The sequence below is a fragment of the Acinonyx jubatus genome, chromosome D1 (assembly GCF_027475565.1).
Source record: "Acinonyx jubatus isolate Ajub_Pintada_27869175 chromosome D1, VMU_Ajub_asm_v1.0, whole genome shotgun sequence".
Taxonomy (NCBI): Eukaryota; Metazoa; Chordata; class Mammalia; order Carnivora; family Felidae; genus Acinonyx; species Acinonyx jubatus.
The window spans coordinates 107,085,164-107,097,798 of record NC_069390.1 but is presented as its reverse complement, the minus strand read 5'-3'; the positions used below and the strand labels follow the sequence as shown (position 1 = coordinate 107,097,798).

The following is a 12,635-nucleotide window of genomic DNA, read 5'->3' as shown; positions in this document are numbered from 1 at the left end:
TAGTGTATGCACTCTCTTCCTATATGGGAATTCTTTTATGGCAAGATCAAGACTTTTACTAAAGAAGGTTCTTCAGGAGAATGCCAACAAGACTGTACCTTGAATGTTCCTCTTCCACTTCAAGTGAAGACAAAATAACCAGACGATGCTAGGAACCGAGAAGAAGCCGGGAATGCGAGGCATAGAGAGAAGTAATACCTTCTCTGCCCACTGTGAGTGGAAAACATTCAGGAGGCTGACTTGAGGCTATTGGCAAGAACAAGGGACTCACTTAGTAAACTCCTAATGTGGCCAACAGCACACATTTGCTATTTGAAAGCAGAAAAGCAATGAAGGGACTATTACAATGAAAGAATTTCTCTTAATTTTTTTTTAAATGTCAAGGAATAGAGAAATACTCAAAGTGGCAAAAAGAATAAATAATATGTTTTAAGAATTTTTATCCTTGCGGCTCCTGGGTGGCTCAGTCGGTTAAGCGTCCACCATCGGCTCAGGTCCTGATCTCAAGGTTCATGGGTTTGAGCCCCACATCTGGCTCTGTGCTGACAGCTCAGAGCCTGGAGCCTGCTTCGGATTCTGTGTGTCCCTCTCTCTCTGCCCCTCCCTCACTTGTGCTCTGTCTCTGTCTCTCTCTCTCTCAAAAATAAACATTAAAAAATTTAAAAAAAAAAAAAAAAAAGAATTTTTATCCTTATAGTCAGTCAACATGGCTTTCTTGCTCTACCCGGAATCTCAAATTCTCAAACACAATTTCCAAACATATTTAGGAACTGGCTAAGATCATGCTTCTTTCATATACAAACAGTGTCTTATTTCTCTCAACAGATCATAGAAAAACTGCATAATTAAATTGGAATTTGAAGTAATCCTACTGTAAATATTTTTTGAAAAATAAGCATTATGAATACAGTAATAAACCCTTTTCAACCATTAGGCTTAAAAAGTGAGTACATGAGAACTTTAATTGTTTTTATTAATTTAATTTTCCAATTATAAAATTCACAGCATTGTCTCCCTGGTCAACTCAGACGGGCTAGAGGTTTATCAATGTTATTAGTCTCCAAGAACATGCTTTTGGTTTCACTGCTTTTCTCTACTGTTGTTCTGTGTCTGATTCCTGCTCTGATCGTTATCACTTCATCTGCATACTGTGCACTGCATTCGCTCCTCTTTTTCTAGTTTCTTAAGAAGAAAGCTGAGGTGCTTGTACTTGAGACCTTTCTTCCTTTCTAACATAGGCAATTAATGCAGTACGCTTCCCCCTCAGTACTACTCTGAGCAACGTGCTGGGAGTCCCCAAGTCAGTTCCCAGGTTTGGTGATTCTCTAGGAGGATTCACAGGACTGAGCATATGATTGTTCTCAGGGCTAAGATTTATCATAGCAAAACACAGCTCAGTCACCAAAGGGAGAGGCACACGGGACGAAGTCCAGGGGAAACCAGGCATAAGCTTCCAAGAGTCTTCTCCCAGTACAGTCACGTAGGACATGCCTAATCCCTCCAGCATGAAATGCTGCCAACCAGGGAAGCTACTGACTTAGCGCCCACGTTTATTGAGAGCTGGTCACGTAGGCACTCTCTGCTGGCACGCAGCCCAACTCCAGACTCCCAAAAGGGAAGCAGGCGTTCGGCATAAACTATAGCGTTTGTAGAAACATGTTAGGCACAGGGAGCTACTCTTATCAGTTAGGGCAGTGGGAATCCCACGCCCTGAAATCCAAATTCACGGACACCAGCTAAGGGCTAACCTTCTAAGCAGGTCTTTCTAAGGACAGCAATGTCAAGCCTGGTATTCTTTTGTTTTTGTGCACAAATCTTGATAGGCTGTGCTTTTATTTTCATCCAGTTCAAAATACTGTTTTCCCTTTTGAATTCTTGCTGAATCTATGGGTTATTTCCACTGTGTCCAGACAGCATATTTTGTATGACTTTAATACTTTTAAATTCCTGAGGCTTGTTTTATGGCCTAGAAGATGGTCTTAGTAAATGTTCTTGTGTATTCTGCTGTTGTTGGCTGGGCTGTTCTAAAATGCCAATAAGGCTGAGGTTAATACTACCCTTAGTGACTTTCTAGGTACTTGTTCTATCAATTATTGAAATTTCCCTCTATAATTATACATTTGTCTATGTTTCTATACTTACATCAGTTTTTGCTTTGTGTATTTTGAAGCTGTTATTAAGTGCATAGAAGAACAAAGTTGGAAACCTTATTCCAAAACTTACTATTAAGCTACAGTAGCCAAAACAGCATAAAATAGACACACAAATTAAAAAAAAACTATGCAGAAATAGATCCACATATGTATGGCCAATTGGTTTTCCACAAAGGTGTCAAGCAATTCACTTGGGGAAAAGACTAATCTTTTCAAAATGATATTGGAACGACTGGATAGCAGCATGCAGAAAGGTAAGCCAACCCTCACAACATGTACACAAAACTTAATTTGAAATGGATCATGGACCTAAATGTAAGGGGTAAAGCTATAAAACTTCTAGATGACAACATAAAAGAAAACCTTAGTGGTTTGGTTTAGGCAAAAATTTCTTAAAAAGAACACAAGAAGCACAATCTTTAAAATTAAAAAAATAATTGACAGGGGGTGCCTGGCTGGCTCAGTCAGTAGAGCATGCAACTCAGTCAGTAGAGGGTAATGAGTTCAAGCTCCATGGTGAGTGTAGAGATTATTTCATAAAAAAAAAGTTTGGTTTGGGGCACCTGGGTGGCTCAGTCAGTTAAGCATCTGACTTCGGCTCAGGTCATGATCTCACAGTTCAGGTGTTCAAGCCTCACATTGGGCTCTGTGCTGACAGCTCAGAGCCTGGAGCCTGCTTTGGATTCCGTGTCTCCCTCTCTCTGCCCTTCCCCCACTTGTACTCTGTTTCTCTCCCTCAAAATTAAAAAGAAAAAAAAAAAACAACACTGAATTTTTTTTAATATTTAAAATATTTCACTGCATGTTTAGAACTTTCTTTTACAAACTGTTTTAAATTTTGAAGTTTATATTACATATAAAGGTAACAAATCCTAAGTGTTTTATCACACACTCCATGTTAGTGAATTAACACAAAGCAAGCGCCCAGGTACATACCACCCCGAGAAATAAACTGTGAGCACCCCAGAAGGCCTTGAACTCGTTCCTTCCTTTCAAAAGTTCACCATTATCCAGTCTTGTAAAAGTATAATATTGCTTGTTTATAAACTCTCACTTAAAAAAAACTATGTAGTAGAGTTGACCTTATCCAAGAAGAGGTCTGGCCTTTGTCTTAGGCTCCTGGGAGGTAATCGCTAAGCCTTTGCAATATCCTGCCTGAAAAGGATCTGTTTACCTGGGGGGGGCCTCCAGACGAGCTAGAGATGAAAGGTCAGCCATATGGGTGGTCAACCATGTGCGTGTAGTTAAGCCCTCAGTTAAAAATCTGAACCCAAGCCTCATGTGAGCCTCCATGGTTGGCAACACTCCATGTGTATTATCCTACCTGCTGCTGGGAGAAGTCAGCTCCATCCAGATTTCACCAGGAGGTGGCAACAGAAAGTTCCATGCGTGTAACTCTCCTGCACCTCTTCCCTTGGCTGATTTTAATCTGTAGCCTTTTGCTGTAATAAGCAATGGTCATGAGTATGACAGTTTCAGTGAGTCCTGTGAATCCTTCTAGCAAATGACCAGACCTGAGGATACTCTTGGGAGCCCCTGAACTTGCAGTCAGTGTCAGAAGCGAAGGTAGTCTCAGAGACACCTGCACGCTGAAGGAATTGTATGGTCTGACTTTGTGGGGTTTGTTACTCAGCATTATGGTCCTGAGATCTATTCACAGTGTACCTTGTGAAGACGATTTATTCACTTCCACTGCTTAGGTAGTAACATTCGATTCACTTACTCTACTGCTGATGGACATTGGGATTTTCCTTCCAGTTCTGCCTTATAATTATTGATAGATCTGGAAGGAAAAATAGAGAAATCCACAATCATAGCACGAAATTGTGATGTATCTGTTGCAACTAATAAGAGCAAGCAAAAAGACAAAAAATCAGTAAAACCATAGGTTTTTAATACACAATTAACAAATTAGATTTGATGTCATTCAATTCCTGAAACTCTTGAGGGCTTTCTCTGGGACTAATGATAATAAACATGTTTCACACACACACACTCTATTCTTGCACTGCTCTGAGAGCTGTTATCCCAGCTAATTGCAGAACAACTCCTCCAGCACTACAGCTGAGAAAACTGGAGCACAGACAAGGGAGGGAGTTTGTCCAGAGTCTCTGGCTAAAACTAATGGCAGATCGAGAATTCAATTTCCAGTCTGAATCAAGAGCCAAGTTCTGAATTCCTATGCGGCTTTTTCAACACCTTCCATTTTCTGCCTCTTCTTGAGTTCATGTATTTGCATCCTCCTTGAAAATCGCCCATTTCATCTAGATTTTAAAAGTTATTCGCAGGAGCTGAGCTTCACATTGCAATGTGAAGTTCTAGAATTTCTGTCAGAATAAAACTGCTTTTTTGTAGCCCCATAATTTGTCTTTTCATATCATGAACCTTATACATTCATCTGGAGGGAACAGTTACAATCTTGCAGTGAAGATTCCATGACAAAAACAATCGTCGTCTCATCCGAGACCTATTCATCACAGCCGGTTTCGGAAAGCTTGACGCTGGAAAATAAACATCTCAACAATAACAACAGACACAATTGTCTGGGCGTCATCGTTCACAGGAAGCAATTTTTCTTGAAGTAGTCTTAAGCATAACTTCTATAAAAGCAATGAATGTTTTAAAAAGTACTTTCCTTTTGCGTGATCATTTGAGCTACGGTTGACTTTCTACCTTTGTTCTTCCTGGAAACTTGACCTGAGTGGTAAGTTGACTGAGTGTGAAGTATTTGGAGGTAAAAACTGCTGACTGCGCCCAGACTGGTACAAACCATGAAGGAACTGGAGACACCCAGTAGTGACACCACAGCTGTGGCTGTAAGGGCATAATTAAGTCTGACCAACCATTCTAACTTTTGCTACTTAAACAAAGGAGTTATAAGAGCCCACTGGGGTTGCCTTTAACACCTGGTCAATACATCAGGAATACCAACTAATTCTCGGTAACCAACTATAGTCAGGATTCATGGTTACCGCAGCCCTTTGGAAATGATCCTTTGTTCCCGGGGAAAACCTCCAAGTCCTGTTTCACTTCTCACTACCTGGCACACTGGATCAATTTCATTTGCATACCGGCTGTCCTTCTTCCACAACGGAAGTTCCAGGAGGGCAGGAGCTTTCACTCTTGTTCACAGCTCCACTCACAGTACTTAAATACATAGTAGGGGTTCTGTAAGTATTTGTGGGATGAACGATCTGATGGGCTGAAATTCTACTGAGCACCTACTACGTGTCAAGCCTGCATTAGGATGGTGAGGGGGGAGAGGTTATCGTCTGTGACTTTACAGAGCTAAGAGTCAAAGTCTTCAGACAATTCTCTGCTGTCCAGAAATACTTCTTTATTAAAATGTTGTATGACTGCATCACTAAGATTCTACATGATTTAGTTCGCTGAGTAACCTTAATACCAAAACTTTGTCTTCAGAATGCTGCATTCTTACGCTGGGACCCCAAAAACTTCACAAACTACTTCAGTCACTTTTAAAATCCCTCCCTATGCCTCCCTATTTAAGAGAACCGTTCCCACATTTATGGATAAAATGGCCATACTAGTAGCCCAAATGTGTCCTAACTAATCTCTACTTCCAATTTTCTCTCAGGCGTTCTCCTTTCTTTGATTCTTTTCCACACATTTTCTCTTTAAAAAGACAGTAAATTTATGGGGCGCCTGGGTGGCGCAGTCGGTTAAGCGTCCGACTTCAGCCAGGTCACGATCTCGCGGTCCGTGAGTTCGAGCCCCGTGTCAGGCTCTGGGCTGATGGCTCGGAGCCTGGAGCCTGTTTCCGATTCTGTGTCTCCCTCTCTCTCTGCCCCTCCCCCGTTCATGCTCTGTCTCTCTCTGTCCCCCCAAAAAAATAAATAAACGTTGAAAAAAAAAAATTAAAAAAAAAAAAAAAAGAGGACAGTAAATTTAGAGTCCTTTAAAAAATAAAGCTGAGCCTTTCTTTCCGGTGTGTATGTTCAGAGACGTCAGACCTTCTCAAGAATCACACACCAGTTCCCCTGATCGTAGTAGCTTCGCAGGACGCGGACGTCACTCAGAGTCTGGCAGGCGGCTTCCAGCTCCCCCTCACGGAACACGTGGTAGAAACGATGAAACACAGGACTTGGGTCATGGGATCCTCCCGGACCAAACGGCTCAGCAGGTTTGTCTTTCCCAGGGTTGCCCTTAAGGTGCCAGGGAACCAGTACGTCTTGAGAATGAAAAGAAGTCCTATTAGTGTGAATGGGGAGCTTGGAATTAGTAACTTCCCTTGAATTCTGCCCTCCCTCCTGGAAGTCACTGATGGAGGGCATTCGACATGCTGGCTCCTTATGGCCTGTGTCAGGCACTTGCTCCACAAGCAACTCTGGGCCTGGCGTATCGCTGCTGACCTCCTCCTCCTTCCCCTGGCTCATTCTGTTTTCTCTAAGATACTTGGATTTCTTCTTATTATATTCTTGTTCCATTGCCCAGACATAAACGAGTGCCTTCCCGCCAGGTCTCAGGAGTCGAACGAGTTCTTGGAGAGCGGCTACTCTGCGCTCCTACGGTAAAAACACACATTGCCATTTATCAGCCAAGAGGAGATACAGAGGAAACAGGAAGTTGGACTGGCGATAGCACTGCTTTTCATTACGACGAACAGCTCAGAAAATCTACCAAAATATAAATATAAAATAAAATAAAAAAAAAGAAAAAAAAGAGACGGGAAATCTTCTGAGGGGAAAAAGTGTTGAAGAAATAAGGAAAAGGACATTTTTAGTTGTGTTAATTAAATAGAGGAATAGAGGGTTTGCCACTTGGTTTTGTCCTGCGTTCAGTTCAGTCACAAGGTGCGTGGGGACTGCTGGTAATGCCAGCACAGGGCGATTTATAAAATTATCGCTGAGATTAAGGGAGAAACCACCCACACACAGGAAGAATAAGATTCTGTTTTCTTCTAAGAAAAATATAAAATATTAAATTCACTTATTTTTTTTAAGTTTATTTACTTATTTGGGGGGGGGGGGGACAGTGCAAGCGGGAGACGGGCAGAGAGACATGAAGATGTGGAGGTCGATCCCACGAACCACGAGATCACGACCTGAGCCGAAATCAAGAGTCAGACACTGAACCAACTGACCCACCCCAGCGCCCCTAAATTCACTCATTTTAAAATTAGGGACCTGTGCGCCTAACTAAAAGCATGAGTAATATACCAGCAGCAGCTAAATACCTGAATTTTGAGAAGAGAAGAAAAGCAGAATGGGAAGGAGAGGACACAGATGTCAGGGCTGCGGAGAAGGGCCGGGAAGGGCAGGTGGGGCACGGACAGAGAAGAGGCTCAGAGGCCGAGGAGAGACTGCTGGGGAGGCGCAGCGCCGATGAGCGCCTCCAGCCCCTGACAGCCAGAGCGCCGTGGCCCCGGATTCGAGGACACAACGATGAGGAAGGCTCAGGGCGGGTGGTGGGCAGAGGGCAGAGGCCCACCGCAGCGGGGCACCTCACCTCCTTCCACGCGCTTTCTCAGCAAAGGGGGCAAACCACGTAAGGAGGAAAGAGAAGGGAAGGAGAAGAAAAGCTAAAATAGGGTCCACGTGGGTGAAATCCACGAGCATTTCCTGCCACCACAGCCACGAGGTCTTGCAGAGAGAGAGAGACAGCACTCACCGCTGTTGCAAAATGGTGAATAACAGCAACGGAGACGCAGGCATCACAGGCCCCGCCGCGGAGGGGCACAGCCAGCGCGTCGCAGACGAAGGCCTGGAAGTGCCGCTCCCGACAGATGTCCACGAGGCTCTGGCTCCGATCACAACCGATCTGTAACAGGCAGAAGCGACGAATCTCACAACCCCTTGTTTAAACGTCATGGGACATTAAGAGCACGGGCTTCTTCATTACCATAAAGTGAGGGCGCAGACCTCGTATGCACCGTGAAGCGGGTAAAGCCAGGGTTTACCAGTTCTTACAGTCGGCACAAAGTCAGAGTCCGTCGTTTAGGGGGCAGCTTTTATTATCTTACCAGGTACCAGACTGAGCTCAAAGTAGAGAACGGAAAGAAAACGACTAGTATAAAGATGTCAGCAGTGGAAATGGAAAGTCCTAATTGCCCTCTAATCGATCACCCACCTAGATCCTTATGTGAGATCGCACGTATAAAAACGAAAACTATTCTGTAAACGCAGACATTCGGTCCTTTGTGGGGACCTACAGATGTCCCCCATCACTACACCAACGATACTGTGCTGGCCCAGATAGCAAGAGGGTGGCTGGGATTTGTGCCTGCTTCTTTTTACTTTTCAGTACATGTTACTGTACAATCAGAAAATAAAACCCCAAAACAACAAAAAAGTAAAATAACTTTTCATTTTTTAAAGCTATTGAGTCTTGTTCTGCTAAACACCTAACCCATATAAATCAGGAATGAAGTGCTGAATTCAAAATCTGTCAAGTGCTATCTAATTACACCTTGCAGTCTAAGCGAACCGTCCCTAGGGAAAGGCAGCATGAAGGCAGCTCGCAGCCTCCCTTCATGTCCCTGGGCAAGGACCTCACGTGCCTTTCTGCCTGTGTCTGCTTCTGCGGGAAGCATCTGGGCACCGTGGCAGCCTCTCTCCTCTCTACTTTGGTTGTTACTGTTGTGTTCAGTTTTGCTGTTTGATTCTGAGGGCACCATGTGTGTGCACACATGTGTGTGCGTGTGTGCGTGTGGAGGGGAGGGAGAGAGCATGTACGCAGTGTGCACACGTGAAATGAGGGAAGACAGGGAAGGTGGGCAGGGCATCAGAAAGGTTAAACCACTAATTAATAATTATCCCCAGACAGTTCTTTACTCACTCTCTACAAAAGAGAAAAGGAAATGTGAAAGCAGGTTTCATCAGACAGCAGTGGCCACCTCGACCTTGTGTTTACTCATCTGAATTTCTGATGCAGTGAGCACTGATTGTTAGGGTTCCCTTGGTCTATGTGAGAATAAGGAGCATGAGTCCTCATGTCAAAACAACTCTTTAAGTTTTTTTTTTTTAATGTTTTTTCTTATTTATTTTTGAGACAAGAGAGAGAGCATGAACGGGCGGAGGGCCAGAGAGAGAGGGAGACACAGAATCCGAAGCAGGCTCCAGACTCTGACCTGTCAGCACAGAGCCAGATGTGGGGCTCAAACTCATGGACCACAAGATCATGACCTGAGCTGAAGTTGCATGCTTAACCGACTGAGCCACCCAGGTGCCCCTCAAAACAACTCTTATTAAGTTAATGGACACTGCCAGGCTACTCATACTTAATATGAATTTGCTCAATTTCTAATTGGTATTAAACAGCTTCTATATTCTATCCCAGAGCTGCATTTATTTTTGAAGCATAATAAAAGGTACCACACTAGAGGTAAAATATAGCAATTTCCCTTTGATATATTTTAAGACAAAAAAGTCCCAGGGTACCTGCGTGGCTCTGTAAGTAGAGCAACTGACTCTTAGTTTGGGCTCAGGTCACGATCACGTGGTTCGTGGGTTCGAGCCCCACATCAGGCTCTGTGCTGACAGTGTGGAGCCTGCATGGGATTCTCTCTCTCCCTCTCTCTCTGCCCCCCAACCTGTACTCGCTTGCTTTCTTTCTCTCTCTCTGCCTCTCTATCTCTCTCTCAAAATGAATTAAAAAAAAAAATGAAAAAGTACCAAGGGCCCATTAATAACAGGGGCCCAATTCCCAAATGATTGCTGTCTTTAACTATGTAAGATACGTTAAGTGCTTTATTATTCCTTGTATTTATTTTCACCCATATTCTACACCACTGAGCTAGCAGTGACAACATCAAGATGACAACACCACTGAAGTAATACGCATATTACATTCTAGAGTTTGCCACTGTTTTTATAATAAAATTCAGTTCACGGAATCAGAAGTTTCAAGTATGTCCGACCCTGACAGATTGCTATAAACCTAGCTGAAAGTCGACAGGAAAAAAGTGCAACTTTACTACAGAACAAATACCAGGAGATAGAGCTCAACATGGAAAGAAAGTTATTACCCAAGAACCATAGATAAAGCAGAACACGGAGAAGAGCAGCCAAATAAAACAAGAGGAAATGTCCCTCTTCCCGCTGCCAGGCTGCTACCGTTACCTGTACAAAGTGCCCCTGTGTGGCAGCGTGAGGGATGGGACCGTCTCAGTCACAAAGCATCAGGTGTAGCGTAAACGTGATTCGTGCCTGGCTCAGAACTTTCATCCTGCGCTTAACTGGCCTGAGTCTTTCATATACTACAGTCAAGTCATCACTATCTTTTTCTCTTTTCTCTTTTTAAATTTCCTTAAGTTTTTATACCAAGGATAGTACCCAGTACTTGAAATTCTCCTTAATGATGTTGCATAATGTCAACAATATGACAGAAAATGGCCTAATTATAAATACTAGCATTCATTAAAAGACTCACGTAAAGCTCTGTTAATTCTGTATGGCAGATGGAGATCAATGACATAAAAACACATACAGGTTGGACTTAAAATGTGTGCTTATACTCCTCTATACTTAAAAAAAATTTTTTTTCACTTAATTTTTTTAAGTAGTCTCCACGCCCAGAGTGGCGCCCTAACACAAGGCTTGAACCCACGACCCTGAGATCAAGATGTGAGCCGAGATCCAGTCAGACACTTAACCAACCGAGCCACCTAGTGCCTGAACTTGTTTATAATTTTTAAAATCTCCAACAAAACGTTAAACATGCAATTCTGGAAGGGCTGGTAAAAAAAAAAAAGAAAAAGTATTCAAACTAGTAATCAAAGGGGCAAACTAGAAAACAAGATCTCGTTTTTCTCCCTCGAAGGTATCAAAAATATTTTAAAACCACAGTACACCATGGTGACGGCAGTAACAAAACTTGCTCTCAAAAGTGCTAGTGATGTTACAAATGGACTCCACCCATTTTCAAAAGCAGTTTGGCACACCGCTTTTCAAGGAAGATAAAAATGTTCACAACTTTTGACCCAATAATTGTTCTTCTAAAAATTCATCCTAAAAAAAGAAATAATCCAACATATGGAAAAAGCTAAACAGGATTTAAAAAAAGGGGGGGGCCTTTTACTGGGGCACCCGCTAAATCTTACAGCAGATTCTCTGTGCTAATGTACCCACCGCGAAGATACACCTTGAGTCAGGTACGGTTACTACACTGCAGATGAGGAAACCTCCTCTCAAAGCACGTAGGTAGTTTGGCTCAAGTAAGACAGTTAAGCGGCAGAGCAGAGATTTAAACCTGGGTGTCTCTCACTCCAAAAAGCCGCGTTCTTCCTCCTTGTCACAGTATTTCTCAGGGTAGATTCTCATTACTGTGTTATTTATAACAACTTCACACTGAACATGAGGAACCATCAAAAACGCAAAGAGCATCATAAAGTCCGGGAAGCATGTAAGGCCACACAGCAAAATGGAAATATGAAGCAATACAAATGAGTTATTGAGCTGTACTCATACTCATGATGATATAAACATTACAGGAAAACACTGGAACGATCTTTCTCACAACAAACTGGTTTATTAGGGTGTTAAGATTATAGGTAAACACCTTTCCTTCCATCTTCGGAACTGCAGCTACATTATTTTTATTGCTTAGAAAATACAACATTTTTAAAACTACTAAGAAAACAAGCAATTACAGGGAGATCAGACGGGCAGTACACAGTTGAGAGAGCCGGGGAAGAGTCAAAGTCAGTCCAGTACAGTGAAAACAGCACTCGGAACTCGCGAGCTGAAGTGTGGCTCCAGCAGTAACTAGGCGAACAACCTAGGAAAGCCATATGGTATCTCAGAGTTTCTGTTTCCTCATCATAAAAATGCCTACTTCTCAAGGTTCATATGAGAATCAAACAAAATGATGTAAACTAAATATTTCACTAACCACAGCAGGGCTATGCAAATGCTATCATTATTATTATATGGAACAAAGAGTGGACAAAAACTCGCATCCCAGAGTCTAGATACAAAGAGAGATCCTTGTATCCTCAAGGTACATTACTCTGGAGGAAGGCCCACCCACTTTCATGTTGTCGCATTTCCTCCAAGATTACACAACACGGCATTGTGTATACTCTGCTCTCCATGTAAGAAATTGAGGGTGAATTCACAGGTTTGCTCCTCACCATTCAACAAACCATTAATAAGCTTCTATCACGTGCCAAGTAGGTGGACAACAAAACAGACACGATTTCAGGGCACCTGGGTAGCTCAGTCGTTAAATGACTGACTCTTTTGATTTGGGCTCAGGTCACGATCTCATGGTTCGTGGGACTGAGTCCCACGTTGGGCTCTGCACTGAAGGCACGGAGCCTGGTTGGGATTCCCTCTCTCCCTCTGTTGGACTTGTCCTGACACTTGTCCTGACACCATGTAACCATGAGCCTGTCATAGCCTGACTGAGCATTCGGTTTCCCATTTGTAAAATGGAGGGAGTAATGCCAGTCTCCCACATTGTGTGAGAACACACAGCACAGCACTCAGCTCACGGGAGGAACCTGTCAATGTTAATATC

General features: G+C 43.0%; 1 protein-coding gene across 16 annotated transcripts in view; it reads right to left on the bottom strand.

The window, feature by feature from the left end:
• Positions 1-6,047: 6,047 nt before the first annotated feature.
• The window catches only part of ALKBH8 (alkB homolog 8, tRNA methyltransferase), a 60,440-nt gene continuing 53,852 nt past the window's right edge, over positions 6,048-12,635 (bottom strand). For all 16 annotated transcript variants that reach the window (XM_027036412.2, XM_027036417.2, XM_027036421.2 and 13 more), the window contains 2 exons: positions 7,785-7,934; positions 6,048-6,679 (listed from right to left, as the gene is read on the bottom strand). In XM_027036412.2, the coding sequence (XP_026892213.1) occupies positions 6,122-6,679; positions 7,785-7,934 (708 nt within the window). In that variant the 3' untranslated portion in view covers positions 6,048-6,121. The remainder of the gene's footprint in view (positions 6,680-7,784; positions 7,935-12,635) is intronic.